This window comes from Panthera onca, chromosome A1 (assembly GCF_046562875.1).
Source record: "Panthera onca isolate mPanOnc1 chromosome A1, mPanOnc1 haplotype 2, whole genome shotgun sequence".
Lineage (NCBI taxonomy): Eukaryota > Metazoa > Chordata > Mammalia > Carnivora > Felidae > Panthera > Panthera onca.
The window spans coordinates 117,205,539-117,225,315 of record NC_138339.1 but is presented as its reverse complement, the minus strand read 5'-3'; the positions used below and the strand labels follow the sequence as shown (position 1 = coordinate 117,225,315).

General features: G+C 41.4%; 1 protein-coding gene across 12 annotated transcripts in view; it reads right to left on the bottom strand.

The window, feature by feature from the left end:
- PPP2R2B (protein phosphatase 2 regulatory subunit Bbeta) overlaps positions 1–19,777 on the bottom strand; it is a 465,243-nt gene that overhangs the window by 105,838 nt on the left and 339,628 nt on the right. For all 12 annotated transcript variants that reach the window (XM_060635811.3, XM_060635808.3, XM_060635807.3 and 9 more), the window contains one exon: positions 2,557–2,654. In XM_060635811.3, coding sequence (XP_060491794.1) covers positions 2,557–2,654 — 98 coding nt within the window. The remainder of the gene's footprint in view (positions 1–2,556; positions 2,655–19,777) is intronic.

Below are 19,777 nucleotides of genomic sequence, written 5' to 3'. Positions count from 1 at the left end.
AATAGATATTCTAATATTTTCTTTCTACATCTCAATGGATGTCTTGGACACACTCAGGACTGATCTATCCCACACTGATGTCCACAGTGACATACATCAGTCCCTCACAAAGACTATAAAACCATGGCATCTGCACGTGTTGCTGGCCATTTAAAATCTCACCAGAACCTCACAGAGTCTCTGAGAAGTAGGGAGGGTGGGGAAATTGACAGGAGAAGTTCAGAGGTAGTAAAATGACCTCTCCGGGTCACACAGCTTATACAGAGCAAATCTGGGCATCAGATCTCCCCCACCCCTTTTTTCCCCCCCCTCGTGTAATTGACAAAACAGACTTGAGTGCAGAGATGCCACATGAACCCCTAGGAAATTTATCAGGCTCTATTTCCAGCTTTCACCCCTCCCGATTATGCACAGTGCAAACAGGAGGAACTAGGTAAAGAATGCGGTAACGAAAATTAGAGACGAGAATCTGCAGAAGGTGTTGGGGCAGAAGAAGTGTGGAGAGGAGGAAAAAGAGGGTGTTAAAGAAAGAGAAGAAGGGGAAAAAGAAAAGACAGGTTTTACTTCAGGGGTTTTAGGACCTTATTACCAGGAGCTTCCAGATTCAGGCTTTGGAAAACCACGCTCGCAAATTCAAATTCAGGCCTTATTGAACATGTGTTGTAAGAGTCTGACTCTGAGGATTAAGACTCCATTAAAAAAATTATATTTCTGGATGGATATTGACCATTCAAACCAAAATCTCCACTTACTCCATCTGATGGGTGATGGTGCTGATGCCGTGTTCGATGTATTTGCGGGGCACTGAGGTTCCTACGAGCAAATTTGCCAGGAGCGTGACTTGTGAGAAGTCATGCACAGAGGTCGGGGCCGGGGGTGGGGGGGTGCAGTGGGCCTGTTGTCACCTGGCTTTGTTTCTCAGGCTTAGCGTTCATCCCAACCCAAAGCCTCGCCACAAAGCCACTGAACGGTATGTTTCTCTCCTCGACATTTATTTTTTTATTGAACAAAACCACTCTCCTTTGGAAAATGTGTCCCCCTTCATTCTACCAATGAATCATGCTTCCTAAATGTTTCAGTCCATTAAAATAGGTGAAACCTATAAATAGCTAACGGAAATTGTGGTGCGGAATATTCTTGGCAACACTCTGCCTTGGGTAATTTATGCTAAATGGCTGCTCCGTTCTTCTTTATCATCACTATGAACCTAATTGGATTTTTTTTTTTTTAAACTGAAGGTCTTAAAAATCAGTTTTAAAAGGACTTTAAATGCTGATATCCTGCTTACTACAGAGACAGCCAGTCCACCTTAACAATAAATTTATGAGTGTTGATTTGCTACCATCCAAATCAGACTGTCAAGTGTGTGTATCATGTGCCAGACCAATTAGCACTAGGCAGTTCTGGAAAAGCAGGAAAAATTCCAGGTCACGAAGAGCTATTAGTTTCCACTTGCCAACCACATTTTCGTTGTTTCCAGGGCCAATGGAATAGGCTGGGTGCCTGATTTAATGCTGAACACTTGAATTTATACAGAACCCCGAGGGATTATGATGCCCTTATAGAAATTAATTGCAAATAATGTGCAATTACCAAATATATCACCTCTAAATGAGGCTTTCCTTTTTTTTGGGGGGGGGGGGAGGTGTAACATAAATGGCTTTGAGGCACAGAGCAGGCTTTAAATTGCTAGGGAAGTCTCTTGTGGAACCTTCCTCCCGCACTGGGCCTCCCCCCTACTCTGTGCTGGTGATTCTCTGAGGCGGGAACAGATGGGAGAGGTCCTAGAACAGGCACCGGCCTGCTGGAAGCTCCAGGACCATGCCAGGGAGACCCAGGAAATCAGATTGGGACATAATTTCATTCTGGCAAAACAGAAGCGGACACCAAAAAACTCAATTATATGAAAAAGAGAAACAATTCCTACTGGAGTTCAAGTCTCAGGAGGAAATGGGATTTTTGAGATTCAATGCACTCCAAGTTCGAGCTCCTGCTCAGAATGCATGCAGCACTGAGCTCCAGGGACCTCTGCATCACCTATAGAAAAACAAATGCCACGTGCATTGCTCAGATATCATTCTGTGGGATTTCACTCCCTTTGGTAGGGTGAGCTATCACTGTCTTCTCTACTGACCCACGGTGTCCTTTTTACATCTACTGGCAAAGAGCTGGATTTTTTTTCCCCTCCTACATATTGGGCAGGAGCACCTGAAATTAGGAGAATTAATTTCAATGGCTGGGGGATAAATTCCACTCAAAAAGGAGTTCTCTGTTCAATAAGCACCCATGGAATTTTGCAGGTCAGATGGGAAGTGAGGTCGTTTTGAATGTGCAACACCCAGGTTTGGAAACATTAGGCCATGCCCAGGAAAGGCTCTATTATCAGGTGCTTTTATGAGCCTGAATGTGGAACTGTTGATGTTAATGACTTTTTGGCAGTTTTTAGTTTGCTAGCAAAGCAGCAAGGTTAAGGGGGACACATGAGGATTAAGGAACAGTAGGAGGCCTCCTTTAAAAAGAGAAGAAAATGGGCATTTTGCATTCACTGCCACTTACCTCCTGCTCTCGTTGAAATATTACAACCCGACCCCCCTTGTCCCCTGTCGCTAGTAATTCTCCCGTGTGGTTGAATTCTACCGTAGAGATAATGTCAGCTGAAAAGGAGAAGACAAAGGCAATTAAAGTAACTGCACACTTACTTTGAAACGATAGATAATAGATACACTTTTCTGTGCATTTAAGGGCTCAGGGCTTTGTCTCTGCAGTGGAATTTACAAGGATTTTACGTTCTGTATTTTAAGTGCCACTAGAAGTGGCATTTGAGAAAGTAAATTTTCTAGGAGACCACTGCAGTGTGGTCTCTTGGAACGTCTGGAGAGAACAAAAGGGAAAAGCACAAACAGACCTTTTTGTTTGGGGCAAGAGAAAATGCATTTCCTTAATAATGCTCCCGGAAATGACATTTTTTTTTTTGGACAATTTCTACCAACCATAGACTGTTAACCCACCCAAGGCCCTTTTGCATTCCCCTCTCTTCTACAAGGAAGAACCTCCCCAAACAGGTTTCAGTTGTGGCTGAAGACTGTGATGAAGCCGGCCTTGGGGCACTTCACTGAAGCTCAGACATGGAAAATGAAGGGAGGGAGCCTGAAGACATCACTGGGCCACCAGCAGTCAGGAATTCAGAAAGGACCCCACGTATCCTCCCTTGACCCATGCTCCCTCCTTCCTGGTGAACCCAACACACTCTTCTGGAAGAGCACGGCCTTATTCAACCCCAACAGCAAGGTGCTGAGAAAGAGGGTCAGGAGGTCAGAGGACAGAGGGCAATTTGTACTCTGTATTTCAAAACGAAGAAAATACACAAGCGCCAGGAACTCAGATCACAGATAATTGCTGAAGGAATGCCAGCCTGCCAGGTCTTTCTTCAATCCTGGTTACCCCCGAGAAACATGGACAGGTAAATTACCTATGATTGGATTTATTAGGGCTATTTTTAGAAAAATGTCAGAGGTTAATTCCTCTGCAATTATTCCCCTGCAGGGCTCCAACAATTGCTACCGAGAGTGCAAATGAGTTAAAAAAAAAAAAAAAAAAAAAAAAAAAAAGAGGCAGGGGAATTATGACAATGGCCTTTGACAGAGGAACATTCTGAAGATTATGTCCATGTGAGGAAAGCAAAGGAGAAACAGTGAGGTGGAAAACTAAGGCAATTACCCCTGAATAATTCAAGTCTCAAATCTCAATTTAATATCATCATTTCAGGATTTTCTTTGTATGCCTGATTTATTCAGGTAAGTAGTGTAAAATTCTCCACTTTGCATCTAACTGTCCCTTTCCATATATGAACATGCATCTAATGGCCATTCTTGGTGCGGAAGTAAAAAGGATAAGCCCAAGTCACCGTCACTTTAAAGCAGGGGACCTTTAAAAGAACAAATCATGACTTCCTGTTTTGGGCTCATGGATGACTAACTCCAGGGTAGCAAATTCAAAGCCCTACAGAGCCAAGAGGTATCATGAAGTGAACTACAGTAGGTGAAGTAGAAAGCTTGGGTTCCCTCTTAAGGGTAAGTGGCTATGCAGCTTAAGCCAATAGTAGACATGAACAGCAACATGTGTTGCTAGATATTTTGTTGTTTTTATAAGAAGCTATAAATCCAGATTTTATGCACAAATCTCTTAAATTACATATATTGTCAGCTATTTTTTTCAAAGCCATGACATTAAAAAAATCATCTTGTCTGTGGGCTATGTTTTTTGAGTCACCAGTTTATGACCTTTGATCTAGACAGTCTTCAGAAAAGGCCACCCCACTCCTTATTGATGATGTCAACTAGAAATCTGGTCCATTCACTCAGGAAGACTCCTCCAAGTGAATACTACCCTTAAGGAAACACAAAATAATCTGTGTGGTTACTCAGATCCTGATGTAACTTCAGCAGTCCAGGTCTGTAGCCAGTGCCCATTGAGAAGAAAGCCCAGTGAGGCTGGGAAGCCAGCACCTTAAGTGAATTATTGGACCACTTTCCTTTGTCAGAGTTTATGAATCTTAGCAAAGCACTATCACATAAAGAGGAGACAAGAAGGCTGCTTGGTGTTGGCAGTTGGCACAGAATGCCTTGGGAGAATCAATCGAGCACTAGGATGCACTTCTAACACTAGTTACTGCTTCTGGCTTTTCAGTGAGTGGTCAGCAACGTGGTCATTCACGAAGTTTCCTGACTTGGGCAGAATCTAAAGTAGACGTGGCTGTTTCTTCTCACTTGAGACTTACATCAGGTACCTTAGTATGAGGCAAAGCTCTTAAAGTGTTTTAGACGTAAACACCTCCCAGAAGGAAAGAGTGGTGGGGAGGCCAAGCCTATAGGTTACCAGAGTCACACTTGTGCCTTTTGGGGCCAAAAAGTGGCTTAACTGCAGTCTACACTCTTCCTCTCAGCACCAATGTTGACAGAGACTCCAGAGTTCTAGATGGTACCCTGAGAACTTGTAAGTTCTCATCTTCTAAGTTGGCCCTTCCCTTTTAGTGAAGTTGGGTATCAGAAGGAAGAGTTAAGTGCCTTTTCTAACGTCAGCCTCTGGCTCACATTCCAAGAAAACGTTACTCCACATGAAACAAAATTCACCCTCCCAGGGATGACGTACACATTTATCTTCTTACCCAGACTCCCTGAGAAAAAGGGAGTGAAAAATTCATTCTCCCTTTAGGAGGTACACAGGTCAAAACAAGGTAGACTCAAGCTCACATCTGAGCCACATGATCCAAGCCAGTGTTACTAGAACTCTGTATTATGTGGGATCCAGGCACAGCCCCAACTAATAAACATGTCCCATTTGTTTTCCAAATGTTATAATTATTTGTGCTGTGCCTCCCTTGAGAACCTCACAAGAGAAAGGGTGATTGACATGGCAGGATTCTGAAATTCTTCAATCCTCTTGCCAAATCCTTAGCTTTATATTTTAATCCTGCCAGGTAGTTGGTCTGTATATAAGCTTGTTTATATCTAGCTATTGTCTACCTCCCTTCAGAGCATAGGCTACTGCAGCTCAGGTTAATACCTGTTTTGAACTTTCATGTTTCCTGGCTCATTCTCATCGCTAAGCCAGTAGGTGTAACCAGAATACTTTACCGCCCCATCCATCTTTGCATATCTTCATCTATGACTGTTTAATAATTGATGCAAACCTCATGAATCACCCCACATTCCAATTTCAAGATACTGAAACTTCTGATACAAATACTCTTGTTTGCAACAGGCTTGTGGTAGAGGAGAAATTTCTTGATAAATTAGAAAACCCACGCTGCTGAAGACAAAATAACTCTTCCTGAGCATGACAATAAACTAGCAAACTTGGGACAAAAACTTCATCTGAAATCATGGTCAAAAGAAATCAATTCATCAATTCAACATGGCTTTCATCTTTTAAACAGTATGTGTATACAACAACTCATTTTATCAAATGCCGAGCTGAATCACACCATTCTAATAAAGCTATAAACTTGACCATTTCCCCTCTATCCTATAGAGATGTGGATAAAGTGCATGTTTTTTGACTAAAAACAAAAAAACAGAGGCCAAAAACAGTTATGGAGGTCAAATGTAGTTAACATGATTTTTTTAAAGGAAACCCTGGGAGGTATGACGTTTGCCCTGTTCCACATTTATTTGTGCTGATTTAATTTCCACAAGATGGTGGCCTCGTAACCCCATTTCTAGTGCAAGAGGCACTGCTAAGATGGAGTTTTTCTTTTTTAAAATCAATCTCTGCTTCTTACAAAGGTTCCAGACAAGTAAATTCATACATACAGTGTCCATTTACCTGAATAATAGAAATTGACTTGGCCATTTTATGCCTGTGATTAGGCTGAAGAAATAGAGGGAACCCTTAGTGCCTACCCTAGTCTCTCACAGTACCATGCTGGGCTGGCGTCTACACAATGCCTGGGCTGGGCACAGTGATTAGGCGATGCCCAATTCACAGAGCAGGGTGACTGTAGATAAAATGATGGCTCAGTTTAGACCTGGAGAGGACCTAAACCCAAATCCTCTAGTGGGACAAGGTCTACCGACCAGGTCACTAGCACTGGCCTCTCTGCATCAATCATAGGGATTCAAATGAGAGAGTAATTTAATTTAGCCTTCAGAGCCCATTAAATGTTTTATCTTTCATCTAAGCAACATTTGGGAGATAATACTATAAAGTCATTTACTCTACTTATATTAGCTGGCTAGTTCTGCCCACTCAAGAGTTGGCTATCTTCCTGATGATAAGCTCGGCTCTAGGCAGAGTTGTCTGCTTCTTCAGTGAGGATGAGGACACCTTCAGCTAGGTGGAAAACAGATGTTGCAGTGGAGGACAGCGGTGAAATATAGTTGGTTGTGGGAAAGTTTGTGCTGAGAGGATCTGGGAGGTCACTTCCAGGCTGAAGTGCTGTGATTAATTGCCAATGGGTCCTGCATTGCATGGTGGGGGACCAGGGGACAGCACACGTACCCTTTGTCATCACTACATAGGGGCTTGTAGCTAGATTGGCAGTGACTGTGTGGCTCATTAAATAAATAGGGGAGTCTCAGGCTCCCAGTGGGAATTAAAATTACTCCTTCTGTCTATGTAAAACTGTGGCCTCCTTCGTGAGTTTTGGTTCATAGCCCAAAGTCAGCCTCCATTATCTCAGATAAGGTTTTCTCTAGTAAAATTTGATAAATGAAATAGTGTGTTGGACTATACTTTCTATCAAAATGGGGGGATAAAATGAAGTCTGGTTATGGCCAAACAAAATATGCCCAAATACTGCTACTGGGATTGTGTCAAAATGGCCTGCTTCTTGAAAAAGTTTAGTATATTGTAAAATTAAAAAAAAAAAAACAAACCCAACCAGGCAATAACACAGTACATGTACGATGACTGTAATCTTTAAAAAGTATTTTCATTTTAAAATATATCTTTTTTAACTGGTAAAGCAATATACACTTGTTAAAACTTCCATTAATACCAAGATGATACTTAAAATATAAAATGAAATTTCCCTTACAATCTGACTCCCTGGAAAACAATTGTTAACTCTTATAAATACACACACACTAACAGTCACAGGCCAAAGTCTGTCAGGGAGAGTCCAAAATGATGTTTTAGTGTAGGATATGAGTGATTTAATTTATTTTCTTATAGTTTTTTTTAATTTTTCAGGATCCTTTTTTTTATGACCATAAATACTCGAACAATTTTTGACAGGTACACAATTTTAAATGGCTTTCAAACTAAATACAAGATTTTAGCGTTTATCTCAGAGATTCTGTAGACTTTTAAAAATATTTTTTAAATTCACATATATTAAAATTCACTTTTTGTGCCTTACAGTTTTATGGGTTTGGATCAATGCATATAGATGTGTATCCACTACCAACAGCATGATATAGAATAGTGTCAGCCCGCCCCACAAGTTCCTTCATACTGCCCCTGTGAACAATTTTTGTAAAAAAGAATAAAATTATGGGAATAAAGTAAGCTGACAGGTATTTAAGACCTTCCAAATGTTAAAAATGCTATGCAAATATAGAGGCTTAATAACTACTGGTCTCAATAGGTATGGCTCAATTGGGAGGCAACGATCAGTTCTCACTAGTGAGAGTCAAAGATTTTATTTTTTTAATCTTACAGTTTAGATAACATCACTGTTTACTGTTTTTGGAGTGGAGGGAAACTAAATTCATCAATATGCCTTTGTTAGCCTGTATCACAAACTAGCTTTAGGCATGAGGTTTTCTGCCCTTGGACTCAAAGTTTCCTTTGCAATGAAGTAGGACTATGTTTGGGTTTTTAGTTTGGTAGTAGCCTTTGCTTCTTAACTTGGTACTACTTATATTCTTGTAGCTCAGTTCTAGAGACAGAAGTAGTAAATATAAAGTTCTGAGTAGTGATAACAAGTGACTCTAATTTTGCTCACCAGTTTTGTTTATTGGCAAGAGCTGCCTAATGAGAAGGATTCTAAGGTCATAGCTGGGCTTGGTGGGAGAGTGTTGAGATTAACCGGCTATGTCTGGCATGGGTATGGGAAGAGCTATTACACATGCCACAAGCTTGCTATCCTGATCTTCTGTGCATGATAGACAGTTCCTGACTGACCCCGAACTGATTCCTTTGTCGCCGACCAGTGTCTGATATATAGATACTGAATCCTTCTCCTTTCATTTGGATATAATTAATTCTGTGCACATTGGTTTTAACTTCGATCTAGTGCTGGTATTTCTCCTATATGAAAGAAAGTAGGTAGAAGGGTCCAAGAGTCCCAATTCCCAAGATCTTATCATGACTACTGCTTCCCATGTAAATAGAGACAGAGTGCTGGAAAGTGGGCGTTTTTTAGATGTCAACCTGCCCATGAAGAACAAGCTCATTAAAGGCAGGTAATACGTTGTGGTTAATACTCTTAGTTACTCTTGGTTAGCTACTCCTACCCAGTGCCTTTCTTCCTTGCCTGCCTCCCGGTGTAGAGGATGTAAAATCCAGAATCTTCCTTCCCAGCCCCCTGGGTTTAGAGGTGGCCATGTGACCGAATATGGCCTGTGAGGCAAGCAGGAAAGTCTGCTGGGGGACAAGGAGGCAGAAATTCTGGGGAAAAGTTTTCCTCCCTGAATCAAAGAAGGGAAACAAGTGAGGAGTAGCCTTCTGGCTATGCTGACATACTCCTTGTATACTACTTCCTTTGTATATGATTTTATGTGGTTATGATATGTGAAGGTGTGGCCGCCATCATGTGACCATGAGGTGACAAGCCAAGAGGCTGAATATGAGACATGGAAGAAAGGGACAATGTCTTTGGTGACATCACTTAACTACAAAAACCTGCCTCAGGAAGAGCCTGTGTCTGAACTTGTTAAACAGTAGATACCCAAGTGGTTTAAGCCACTGTTAGAAAGATTTTCTATTATTTATAACTCAACACTTACTAATAGATATGTCTTCCATCTTTGTTTTCCTCACAGCACTATGCACAGGGCCAGATTATTAACACAAATTGAATTGGAAATAAGTGAAAGTGGTTCTTTGTCTTGCAACCTCTATGCACAAACTCTCACATACACATTTTTATTTCACTTTATCACATGACCAATTTTCCTTCATAATTGCTTAGTTCTCAGTAGTGAGGTGGTTTGCTTTTCCCCCCTTCTCCTGTGTGGAAATGGAACATTACTCTTTAACCATTCAAAAGTGAAAGCAGGTTATTGGGATAGAAGCATCCTCCCACCCTCAAATTATCATGGTATCCATCATAAAATTATGACTTCAGAGGGACCGAGCCATGCTCTCCTTAGAAGTCAAGTTCTCCTCTGAAGTCTAGGGAGCCCACCATGCTTACTGAGCTGTGAAAATCCAGATGGTGGGAAGCAGGTGAGTAATGAATGCCATGCTGTTTCCATTAAAATGCACACAGCTTCCCCACACTGACCAAATCCCCAGCACTAGCCAGGTCTGAGATAACCCAGGACAGGTGGGTTGATGGAGACTTCCTTTCACTCAAAACAAGTTTCTACTACACAGAAGGGGAGAAGAAAGAATGTTCCTATAGTTGGGACAAAACTCGCCCAAAGGACAAAGTGGTTTTAAAAATTCTAAGTCCTCCAAATATAGAAACATCCAGTGGGAAATTGGTAGCAGTCCAGACTTGCCTACAAGCCTGCATGGTTTATAGTGGGATCTGCTGTCAAGGTATCTACCATCTGTCACCCACTCTTGCAGAAAGCAGAGGAGTAATTAGCTGCTCAGGCAATGCAAACTCTGTCAATCATTCAGGGCTATTATCTACACAACATAGGTCATCTAGCATGGACCCGAGAGTCAGAGGGACTCTGGGTCCAAAATGGGAAAGTTCATCCTATCTGGGGGTCTATATAGGAGCTTTTGGGCAGGCATTGTGTTACCCAAACACACATAATGTGGAGTTTGTCTGGCATGTCTTCGGTCAAAAATTTTTCTGTGCCAGAGGCTCTGATGTCAGAAAGATAGGGCACCTGCCTTGTGGGAGCTGAACTTGCCAGGTTTGTGTGTTGGTTTTAATATCATTTATTTAGGGGAGCCTGGTATGACTTCTCCCCAAACCCAAGCAGCCTCCATTTACTATGCAGCTTCACTGCCCCCCATTCTTCCCCTTCCTAACAGTCCTCACCACCTACCATTAGCAATTACAATGGTAATGAAAACATTTTAAATGTCTTTCTTAGTCTCTGAATTGAAAACCCAATAAGGAACTTGTTCATCACTGAACCTTCAGTGCCAAGCTTAGTGTCTTAATATGCAATAGATGCATCTTAATTATTTTCTTGAATCAATCACCAAAGGAGAGCTCAAGAGAAGCAACACCAAAGTGGACCATCACATAGAGAATAACCCAGAACAAAGTGTAAACAAACAAAACATATATGCTGGATGAATGTTAGAAACATATTTTAAGGGGTGTGAGACAAGGGCATGCTCTTATTTTGGAATGAGTATTTTACGACTTTAGAACCACATAGATTGATCAGTAAAGTACAGATTTTATCCTAAAAGCCTCTGTCATATTGGCAGGGATTGGAATGTCCTATGAATCACAGGAAGAGAGAAGAGCAAATGGGTTGGTGAAGAGAAGGTACCGGGAGAGGGCATGGAGGTAGCAATCACACAACCCAAAGTGGATTTGGAGCAAATAGATCTGAAATGCCAGGAATCTATTGACTGACCACTTACTAAGTGCACATCACTGGACTGGGTTCCAGGTATATGCTACAAACACAACACACCTATCTTTACCTTCAAGAAGCGTTCAATCTAGAGGACTGGGAAGCAGTGGTAAATGGGTGAACATAGTAAAACAAAGTTGGAGAAGAGGGTGTTGAAACACCCTATAGTGGAAATGTTTGGGTCAGAAAGTCAGAACCCTAGTTTTGGCCTAGAAGTCAAAAGGAAATCACTACAGAAACTTAAGGTAACTCACATGTCATCCCTATGCCTGCATTCAAGAAATCTCCTATCATTTCTCTAAAGGACAAATTGAACAATAAATACAATATATCTGTGTGCTAAATTCTACATGGTCCTAAAGAATGAAAGAAGAATGGAGTAGGACAAGATTTGGATTTTTCCCCCCTAAACCATGAAATTTCTATGTCAAATACAATAAAGATACTGCTAACAATTTACAAGGTATTACAAAATGATGGTTTTTCAATGGTTTTAGCAAAGAAAATGGAAAATATTAGAAGCAAATGTGCCATTTACAACTCTATGAATCAGTATTTCTCTTTGTCTGTTTTCCTCTCTCTCTCCTCTTCCCTTCCCTCCCTCCATTCCTTCCTTTCTCTCTGGCTAGGAGTTGTGGTGTTTTTAAGATTATAAAAATATATTACTCTTGGGCGCCTGGCTGGCTCAGTCAGTGAAGCATGTCACTCTTGATCTCAGGGTTGTAAGCTGGAGCCCCACGATGGGTGTAGAGATTACTTAAAAACAAAATCTTTAAAACAATATTACTCTCTTTTGGATAATGTCCCTATTTTAAAACACTGAATATATCACATACAGTAGGTAAACAGTAAAAGATAGCATAAAGAAGTGAGTGCTGATTTCCCTCACCAGCATGACCCAAATTTTAATAAATATTCATCAGGCAAAGGCACTATGGTACATCCTTACTGCTTTTTTATAACCATTGAAAATTGGATATTTAAAAAAATCCATTATATTTGATTTCATGTTCACTTGGCAGTTAGATATCAACTATAAAATGTAGAAAAAGCAGGAAATACTAAATGTTGATAGACTTATTCATGGTTCATTTATTCACTCAAAAAATATTCAAGGACCACATATATTATGTGTCAAACACTACATTATGTATTAAGTGTACATCGATTAATAAAACAGACTAAATATCTGTCTTTAGGGAACTTCTTTTCTACTTGTGGAGAAAAAATAATAGTCAATGAGCATAATAAATCACATCATATGTAATGTACTCTGGGAAACAAACATAGCTGAGAAAGGGAGATTAAGAGTTCATGGAGCACCTGGGTGGCTTAGTGGTTAAACATCTGATTCTTGATTTTGACTCAGGGCATGATCTCACCATCATGGATCGAGCCCCGCGTTGGGCTCCACACTGAGGTGTGGAGCCTGCTTAAGATTCTCTCTCTCTCACTCTGTTCCTGTGTGCTCTTTGTCTCTTTCTCTCTCTCAAAACAAAACAACCCCCCCCCCCCAAATAAAAAAAAAAAACCCAAAACAAAAAAAAAAAAACACCAAAAAATGAATTCTGGAGGTAGGTGGGAGGCTTAGATTTTAAATAAGGTGATTGTGATAGGCCTTACTGAGCAGATTTGAAAGCGGTGAGGGAGGTCACTCTATGGGTATCTGAAGGAAGAGTGCTCCAGACAGGGAATAGACAGTGAGAAGACCCTAAGAGAGAAGCAGGCCTGTGTCAGCAGATCGGGGTAGCTGGAGCAGTGCAAACCAGGAAAAAATGAGGTGTTCATTATTTACAGACCATAGCAGGCACTTTGGCTTTTACTAAAAGTGAAATAGGCACAACTACGTAAATATTTAATACCACTAAACTGTATACCTAAAGATGGTTAACTGGTAAATTTTGTGTTAGTTTCATTTTACCACAGTTTTTTAAAAAGTGAGGAGGGGTGTCTGGGTGGCTCAGTTGGTTAAGGGTCCAACTTTGACTCAGGTCATAATCTAAGGTTTGTGAGTTGGAGCCCTGCATTGAGCTCTCTCCTGTCAGCACAGCTTCGGATCCTCTGTCTTCCTCTCTCTCTGCCCCTTCCCCACTTATGCTCTCTCTCTCAAAAATAAATAAATATTTTTTAAAAAGTGAGGAAAAAATGAAACGGAAAGCTGCTGGAGGGTACTAGACAGAGGAATGAGATAGTCTGATGTGTTCCAAGTACCAATCTGGCTGTAGAGCTGGGAACAGACTGTGGAGGGCTAAAGCAGGATCATCAGGAAGACTATCGAGATAATCCAGGTGAGAGAGGAGGGTGGCTCAGACCAGGGCCTTGGCAGTCAAGGTGGAGAGCAGTAGTCAGATTCTGGATACATACGGAGTCAACATGACAGGATTTGCAGATGACTGGTTACGGGGTATCAAACATACCTGTATGTACCATACAGGTGTATGTATGGTACATACATACATACATGTATGTATCAAACATACATGACTGGTTATGGGGTATCAAAGAGAGAATTCGAGGATGATTCCAAGGTTTCTGCCCTCAGCACCCTCTGCACCTGGCAGGATGAAGCTGCCATCACTGAGATGGGAAGTTTGTGGGCGATTCAGGCATTTTTGGGGCAGGCCAGACACTCATTTAGTTTCAGGCATGGGAAGTAGGAGGGATTTACAAGTAAAGGTACTGAGTAGATAATTGGAAAGAAGGGTTTAGAGTTCAGGAGGGAGTGTGAATTGGGGATGTAAACTTGGGAGTTATTACCACTTCAGATGATATTTAAAGCTACAGGATTAGATGAGACCTCAGGGAAAGAGTGTATTAAAGGAGAAGAAGACCATGGGCTGAACTTTGGGACACTCCAACATCTAAAAGGTTGGGAGAAGAAGAGGAATCAGGAAAAGAAGAAGGAGCAGAAGAAGGAGAGGCTGGTAAGATAGCAGGAAAATCAAGAAAGCTGAGGGTCCCGAATGCCAGAGAAGAGCAGAAGAGAGAGCCATCAGTCATGCCAAACACTGCTGATAGGCAAGGTCAAAGCCTTCAGGTAGCCTTTGGATTTGAACAATGGAGGTCACTTTTCACCTTAGCAACTGTGGTTTCTGTGGATCAGTGGGGGTGGGTTTGGTGGAACCATGGATTGGGCTTCAGAGCGAATGGGAGAAAGTCACTGTGGACACTTCTCTTCAAGGAGTTTTGCTGAGAAGTGTAGCAAAGACATGAGGCAGAAGATGGTATGGGAAGTCAGGTGAACAGAGCATTTTTGTATCAGAGAAACAGCAGCATTTGTATTTGCTGATGGAAAGATCAAGCAATGCTTATGGAAAGATGAGCAATGAATAAGGAAAAACATGGAACAGAATGAACGGATAAGTGAATGCATGAATAAACAAGACAGTAACTGGTCCACCACTGACAGGTGAAATAAAATCTGTTCAGGTTCAATTCCCACCCACAGCCAAAAGATGGTTAGGAAGAAAAATGCTACACAAAATCTATCTTCATATAAGGTTTAACAGGAGTCTCAAAACATTTAGTATGGCCAAGCATTTCTCCCATAAATCAACATGTCAGATGTCCATGCAATCACCATAAATAAATGAAAAACAAACCTCTTGGTTTTCTTTTTGTTTCTTCTTCCCTTCCTGCTCTTCCTCCTGTCTTTTTCCCCTTTTTTCTTCTTTCCTTCCCTTTCTCTCTTTTTCTTCTTTCCATCCCTCTCTCTTTCCTTTTTCTTCTGAAGCCAGCTGTAGAAAGGACTCATTCCATCTACTACTATGCATCTCTGGGTCCATTACCTCCTGTCTGCCTACCTGATGGAAGGCTGCTCACCTGTATACACTTTAAAATGTTAAGTCTACTGCAAGATCAGTCCCACATGGGTAACCTGACCTCCTCATGGCCTTTCTTGGGTAACTTTCAGCATGATTCTTAATAGTGCATAGAAAGAAACAAGTCTGTCAGAGGAGAGAGAAAAAACCCACATTCTCATCTTGCCCTGTGGAAGATTTATAGACACTTTGCAAATAGCCAGACCCAGGTGATGGTGCCAGGAACTTTCCAAGTGATTTGTAGATCTCCCTGCCAGGAAGTCGGTCTTTAATGGAAAACTCTTCTAGCTGAACATTCCTTTATTACAGCATGACTACAGGGAGAGGATCGCAACTGTCATGCAAAAGACTGGCTGAAATTAACTAGCTATGAGCCTGGCCTCAAGATATTTCAGCCTTAGGAAAACACCAGTATCGCAATTTTTCTGTGGAACTATTGAACTGGGCCTACTGCATGCCAGGCATAGTACTAGACTCTTGACCTAAACTCTCCTCAATCTGCATTATCAGGCTCCTTTATTTAACACCTACTTTGCCAGGATCTGTACCTTGTGTTTTATATTATGTTTAAGGGTCACTCAAACTCCATGATATCAGTCTCGTCCTCCATTTTTCAGGTGGGGAGATGGTGGCTCAGAGAACTGTCCATGTTTGGAAGGCTAACAAGGGGATCTGGGATTGGAACCCAGTTCTAGTTCCAGAGCCTATGTTCATGACCTGCCTCTTGTGTTCCACTTCTTTTCCTTCGAACTTTTAATTCTTGTCCCCACTCCCTTTTGTCTGTTGTTTATTTTTTCCTAATCCTTTCTTCATCTTTCCCTCATAGTTACTTTTTAACATGGCAGAGTGGATCTTCTGGGCTCAGCCTTAACTTTTCCATCATTTTCTGTACTCCTTGTCACCCACCTGGCACGTTAGCAAAGTTTAACTCTTAGACTGTCAGCAAATACAGTCTGTGCTGACCAACTGTGAAGCAATTTCATTTTTCCTAAGACATTCTTTCCATTACGTGTGCATACTGACATGTATGCCCCTTGAGGCCAAGATCTTACTCACTATTTTACTCTAGGGACCCAGCCTAGGGACACATACTTAGCAGGTTTGCACAAAATACTTATTCCCTGGCTGAGTGAATCAATGAACACAGGAGTCCTTTAAGGCCAACTCAAGGGCCACTTTCTCCATGAAGTCTTTCATGAGCTCCCCTAACTGGAACGCAATCCTTTCTTCCTCACAATGCCGCAACTCTCTGGACTGTTCATATGCTACTTATGTAGCTCTTCCCACTTATGTAGCTATATAACTGAAAATGTACTTGCTCTGTTTTCCTTACTGAAACTGTTTCATTAAGGGCAGAGTTCCTATTTTACTCATCTTTGGCTCTACCAATAAACTGCACATAAAACTTCAAGACGCTTAAGTTAGTATTTTCGTATTTGGAATGACTCGTGTTGGATTATTGTACAAATGTTAATAGGTTGCTTGATATACTCTGTGTGTGTGTGTGTGTGTGTGTGTGTGTGTGTGTGTGCGTGCGCATGTGCGTGTGTGTGTGGGGGAGAGATATATCTTTAACTAGATGATGAGTTCCCTGAAAACAGACTCATATTTCTTTCTTTAATAGACAGCATCTTTATCAATATCTAAGATCTCAGAGCATAGGTGATATAAATAGTCCACACTTGGAGATTTCATATTCTTATGGGGACAACTGATTGTTGGCCTGTGTAATGCATATCATTGTTCTCCTCTAAAATGAGAATCACACATGCTCCATTTCTGCCTCCAGTTTATTATTATTTTTCAAATGGGTGAGTACCATAGGTTCCTGACCTGGGACATCTCTGAAATAAAACCAGTGCTTGAGAAATCAAGTGCCAAGTACTTTTTCAGAAGCAGTTCCTCCAAGCAAAGCAGAAAGGAGAGGAGTGGAAATAGGAACCTATTACCATGTCTTTTAAATACTCTACTTTTGGGGACATTTCAAATACTGATTCTAACAACCTAAGTTACTGCCTTTGGAGAGTATGGAAAAGCTTAGGGCTTGAAACAGCCAGTAACTATTAGCTGCAGTAGAAAAATTTCTTTCTATCCAACACACATCATAGCAGGTTCTTAGCCTTGATTGTGATGCATTGATTATTTCCTGCAAAGTCCAGGGGAAGAAATTAAATGTCAATATTTTATCAGGTCATAGAAGAAATACAATGATAAAACACTCAAGATATAGACTTAACACTGGTCACAATCTCAGATACACTGCTTGCTTCTTCAACTGAAATTAAATCAACAGTAAAATGCACCAGAAGCCATTTTAAGGAAACCTTTGGAGAGTATCACCTTTTGGTAATTTATCACTAAGGAAATACTGGGAACTGGCCTTTTTGTACCACTCAAATCTCATGTTAAATCACCTCCCTGACACCCTATCTCACTATGCTCTAGTCCCACCACTTTGCTTTCATGACCTCGTAAATGCCATGCTTCTTTCCACTCTGCGGTGTGCAAACATGCAGCTCCCTCTACTTAAACTATTCACCCTTCTCCCTTCTCCTTGGCTAACATCTATGCATTGTTTTTAATTTTTTAATTAAAAAATGTTTTAGAGAGAGAGAAAGCATGAGTGGGGGGAGAGGAGCAGAGGGAGAGGGAGGGAGGGAGGGAGGGGGAGAGAGGGAGAGGGAGAGGGAGAGAGAGGGAGGGAGGGAGAGGGAGGGAGGGAGGGAGGGAGGGAGAGGGAGGGAGGGAGGGAGGGAGGGAGGGAGGGAGAGAGAGAGAGAGAGAGAGAGAGAGAGAGAGAGAGAATCTTAAGCAGGCTCCACACTCAGTACAGAGCCTGATGAGGAGCTCGATCCCACAACTCGGGGATCATGACCTGAGGCTAAATCAAGAGTCAGATGCTCAACTAGACTGAGCCACCCAGGTGCCCCTAACACCTATTCATTTTTTAAATTTCAGCTTAACCAGCACATCCCAAGACAGACCTTTTCTGACAGCTTATGTTCTAGTTGCCCTACACTGCTCTGTACTACCCTATTCTTTCCCTTTAAAGCATTTATCAGAATTCCTCATTATATATTTGTTTGAGTGTTTATTGATAATGTCTGTCTCTGCTATAAGACTATAAAGCTAACCAAATCAGGGATCAAAACTGATTTTTTCACCTTGCGATTCCTGGTCTGCACCCCCATATATGACACACAATAGATGTTCTTTAAAAGTATGGTTTTCTAGAATATTTGTTAATAGTTATTACCTGATCGCTCATTATATATTCTCTAATACTGTTCTTGCACACACATGCGCACACCATACACACATTTGGTTTTCAGTCAAACTGGGTGTAGCAGATCTGTACAATCATGAACATTTAAAAACCGATGAAATCTCCCTCATTCTCCTAAGATCTACATTTGCCTTATTCTCCAAAGCTAACCATATGTATGAAAGCTCATGCATTGTAAAATGTATACACACCCTTCTGATTCTTCAATTCTTACCCTTGTCTAAACCAGTCTCCACCCTGTTCAATTTTCAGGAAGAAAAAGAACAGAACACTAGAGACTGGGTGGGAAGATCTTTATATGCCAAGAAGTCTGACCCAGTGAACTATTTCAGTCAAACACACAGTTTGAATTGGATTGCCCGATTGCTGAGAAGGGCTTTCTGGATTAGACAGTTCATTAGTGGCTCAGCCAGTTTCTAGGACCTGTCGGTCTTTGCTCTGTGTGCCTGGAGTTAGCAAAGTGACAGAGTGAAGGCTGCTTGAGTGACAGGTGCCAGTGAGTCACATGGAATAACGGGTGAAACAGCAGCTACCCAGAGGCACCAACCACACCCTTAGGCTCAGGATCCCAAAAGTGTACACAGCTAAAAATGAGGCTTGGTGTCAATGGAAAACTATTTGCTGAGCACCTTCTATGTGTCTAATCTGGGGCGTTGTTCTGAGAAGTAATTCTAGGAGGTAGTCAACAGCAGTCTTCCAGCCCCTGTTTCAATTCCAGCTCCACTAGTCGGCAGAGATAGCTAATGTTGGGTATAATTCTTAATGTCTTTCTCCACACTGCTTACCTAATCTGTAACATGGGAGTGGTATTATACGGAGGATGAAATGAGTAAATTTATGCAGGGCACTTAGAATGGTGTTTGACACACATAAACACTAAATAAGAATTAGAATAATACCTTACCCAAAAGTAATATAATGAATGATAAACAGTATCACTTCTCCATTCACAGCTTTGCCATGTATAACAGATGTGCCTTAGGACAAATTACCTGGATTCTCTGAATCTTAGTTTCATTATTTGTAAAATAAAATGATACTGGTACCATTTTGGAAGAGCATTAGGAGGATTAGATGAGATAAGGAAGAGAACACCAACCGCAGTGGATGGTCACATCTGACCAGCAGGGTGGTTTTATTTAACGCTGCAATATTAGTCCACAAAAAGATTTCCAATTTTTTGAATCATATGTTTACCTTTAGAAATTATGAAATTGCATATAAACAATCCAGATTTTCAGTTTCTTTAGAAGTCAATAGATGGGTGCCACTGGATTGGCATTCCCACATGGCCACTCCTGGCTTGAGCTGGGACTTGTGGCTGCGCCCTTTAGAAAGGAACAAGGTCTTAAATTTACCTCTTCTCCCACCACTTCCTACTGGTCCCCAACCTTGAGGCCAAATGTCAGCTCCCATTTATCCTCCAAAGGCTTCTCTCTACTGCTCTG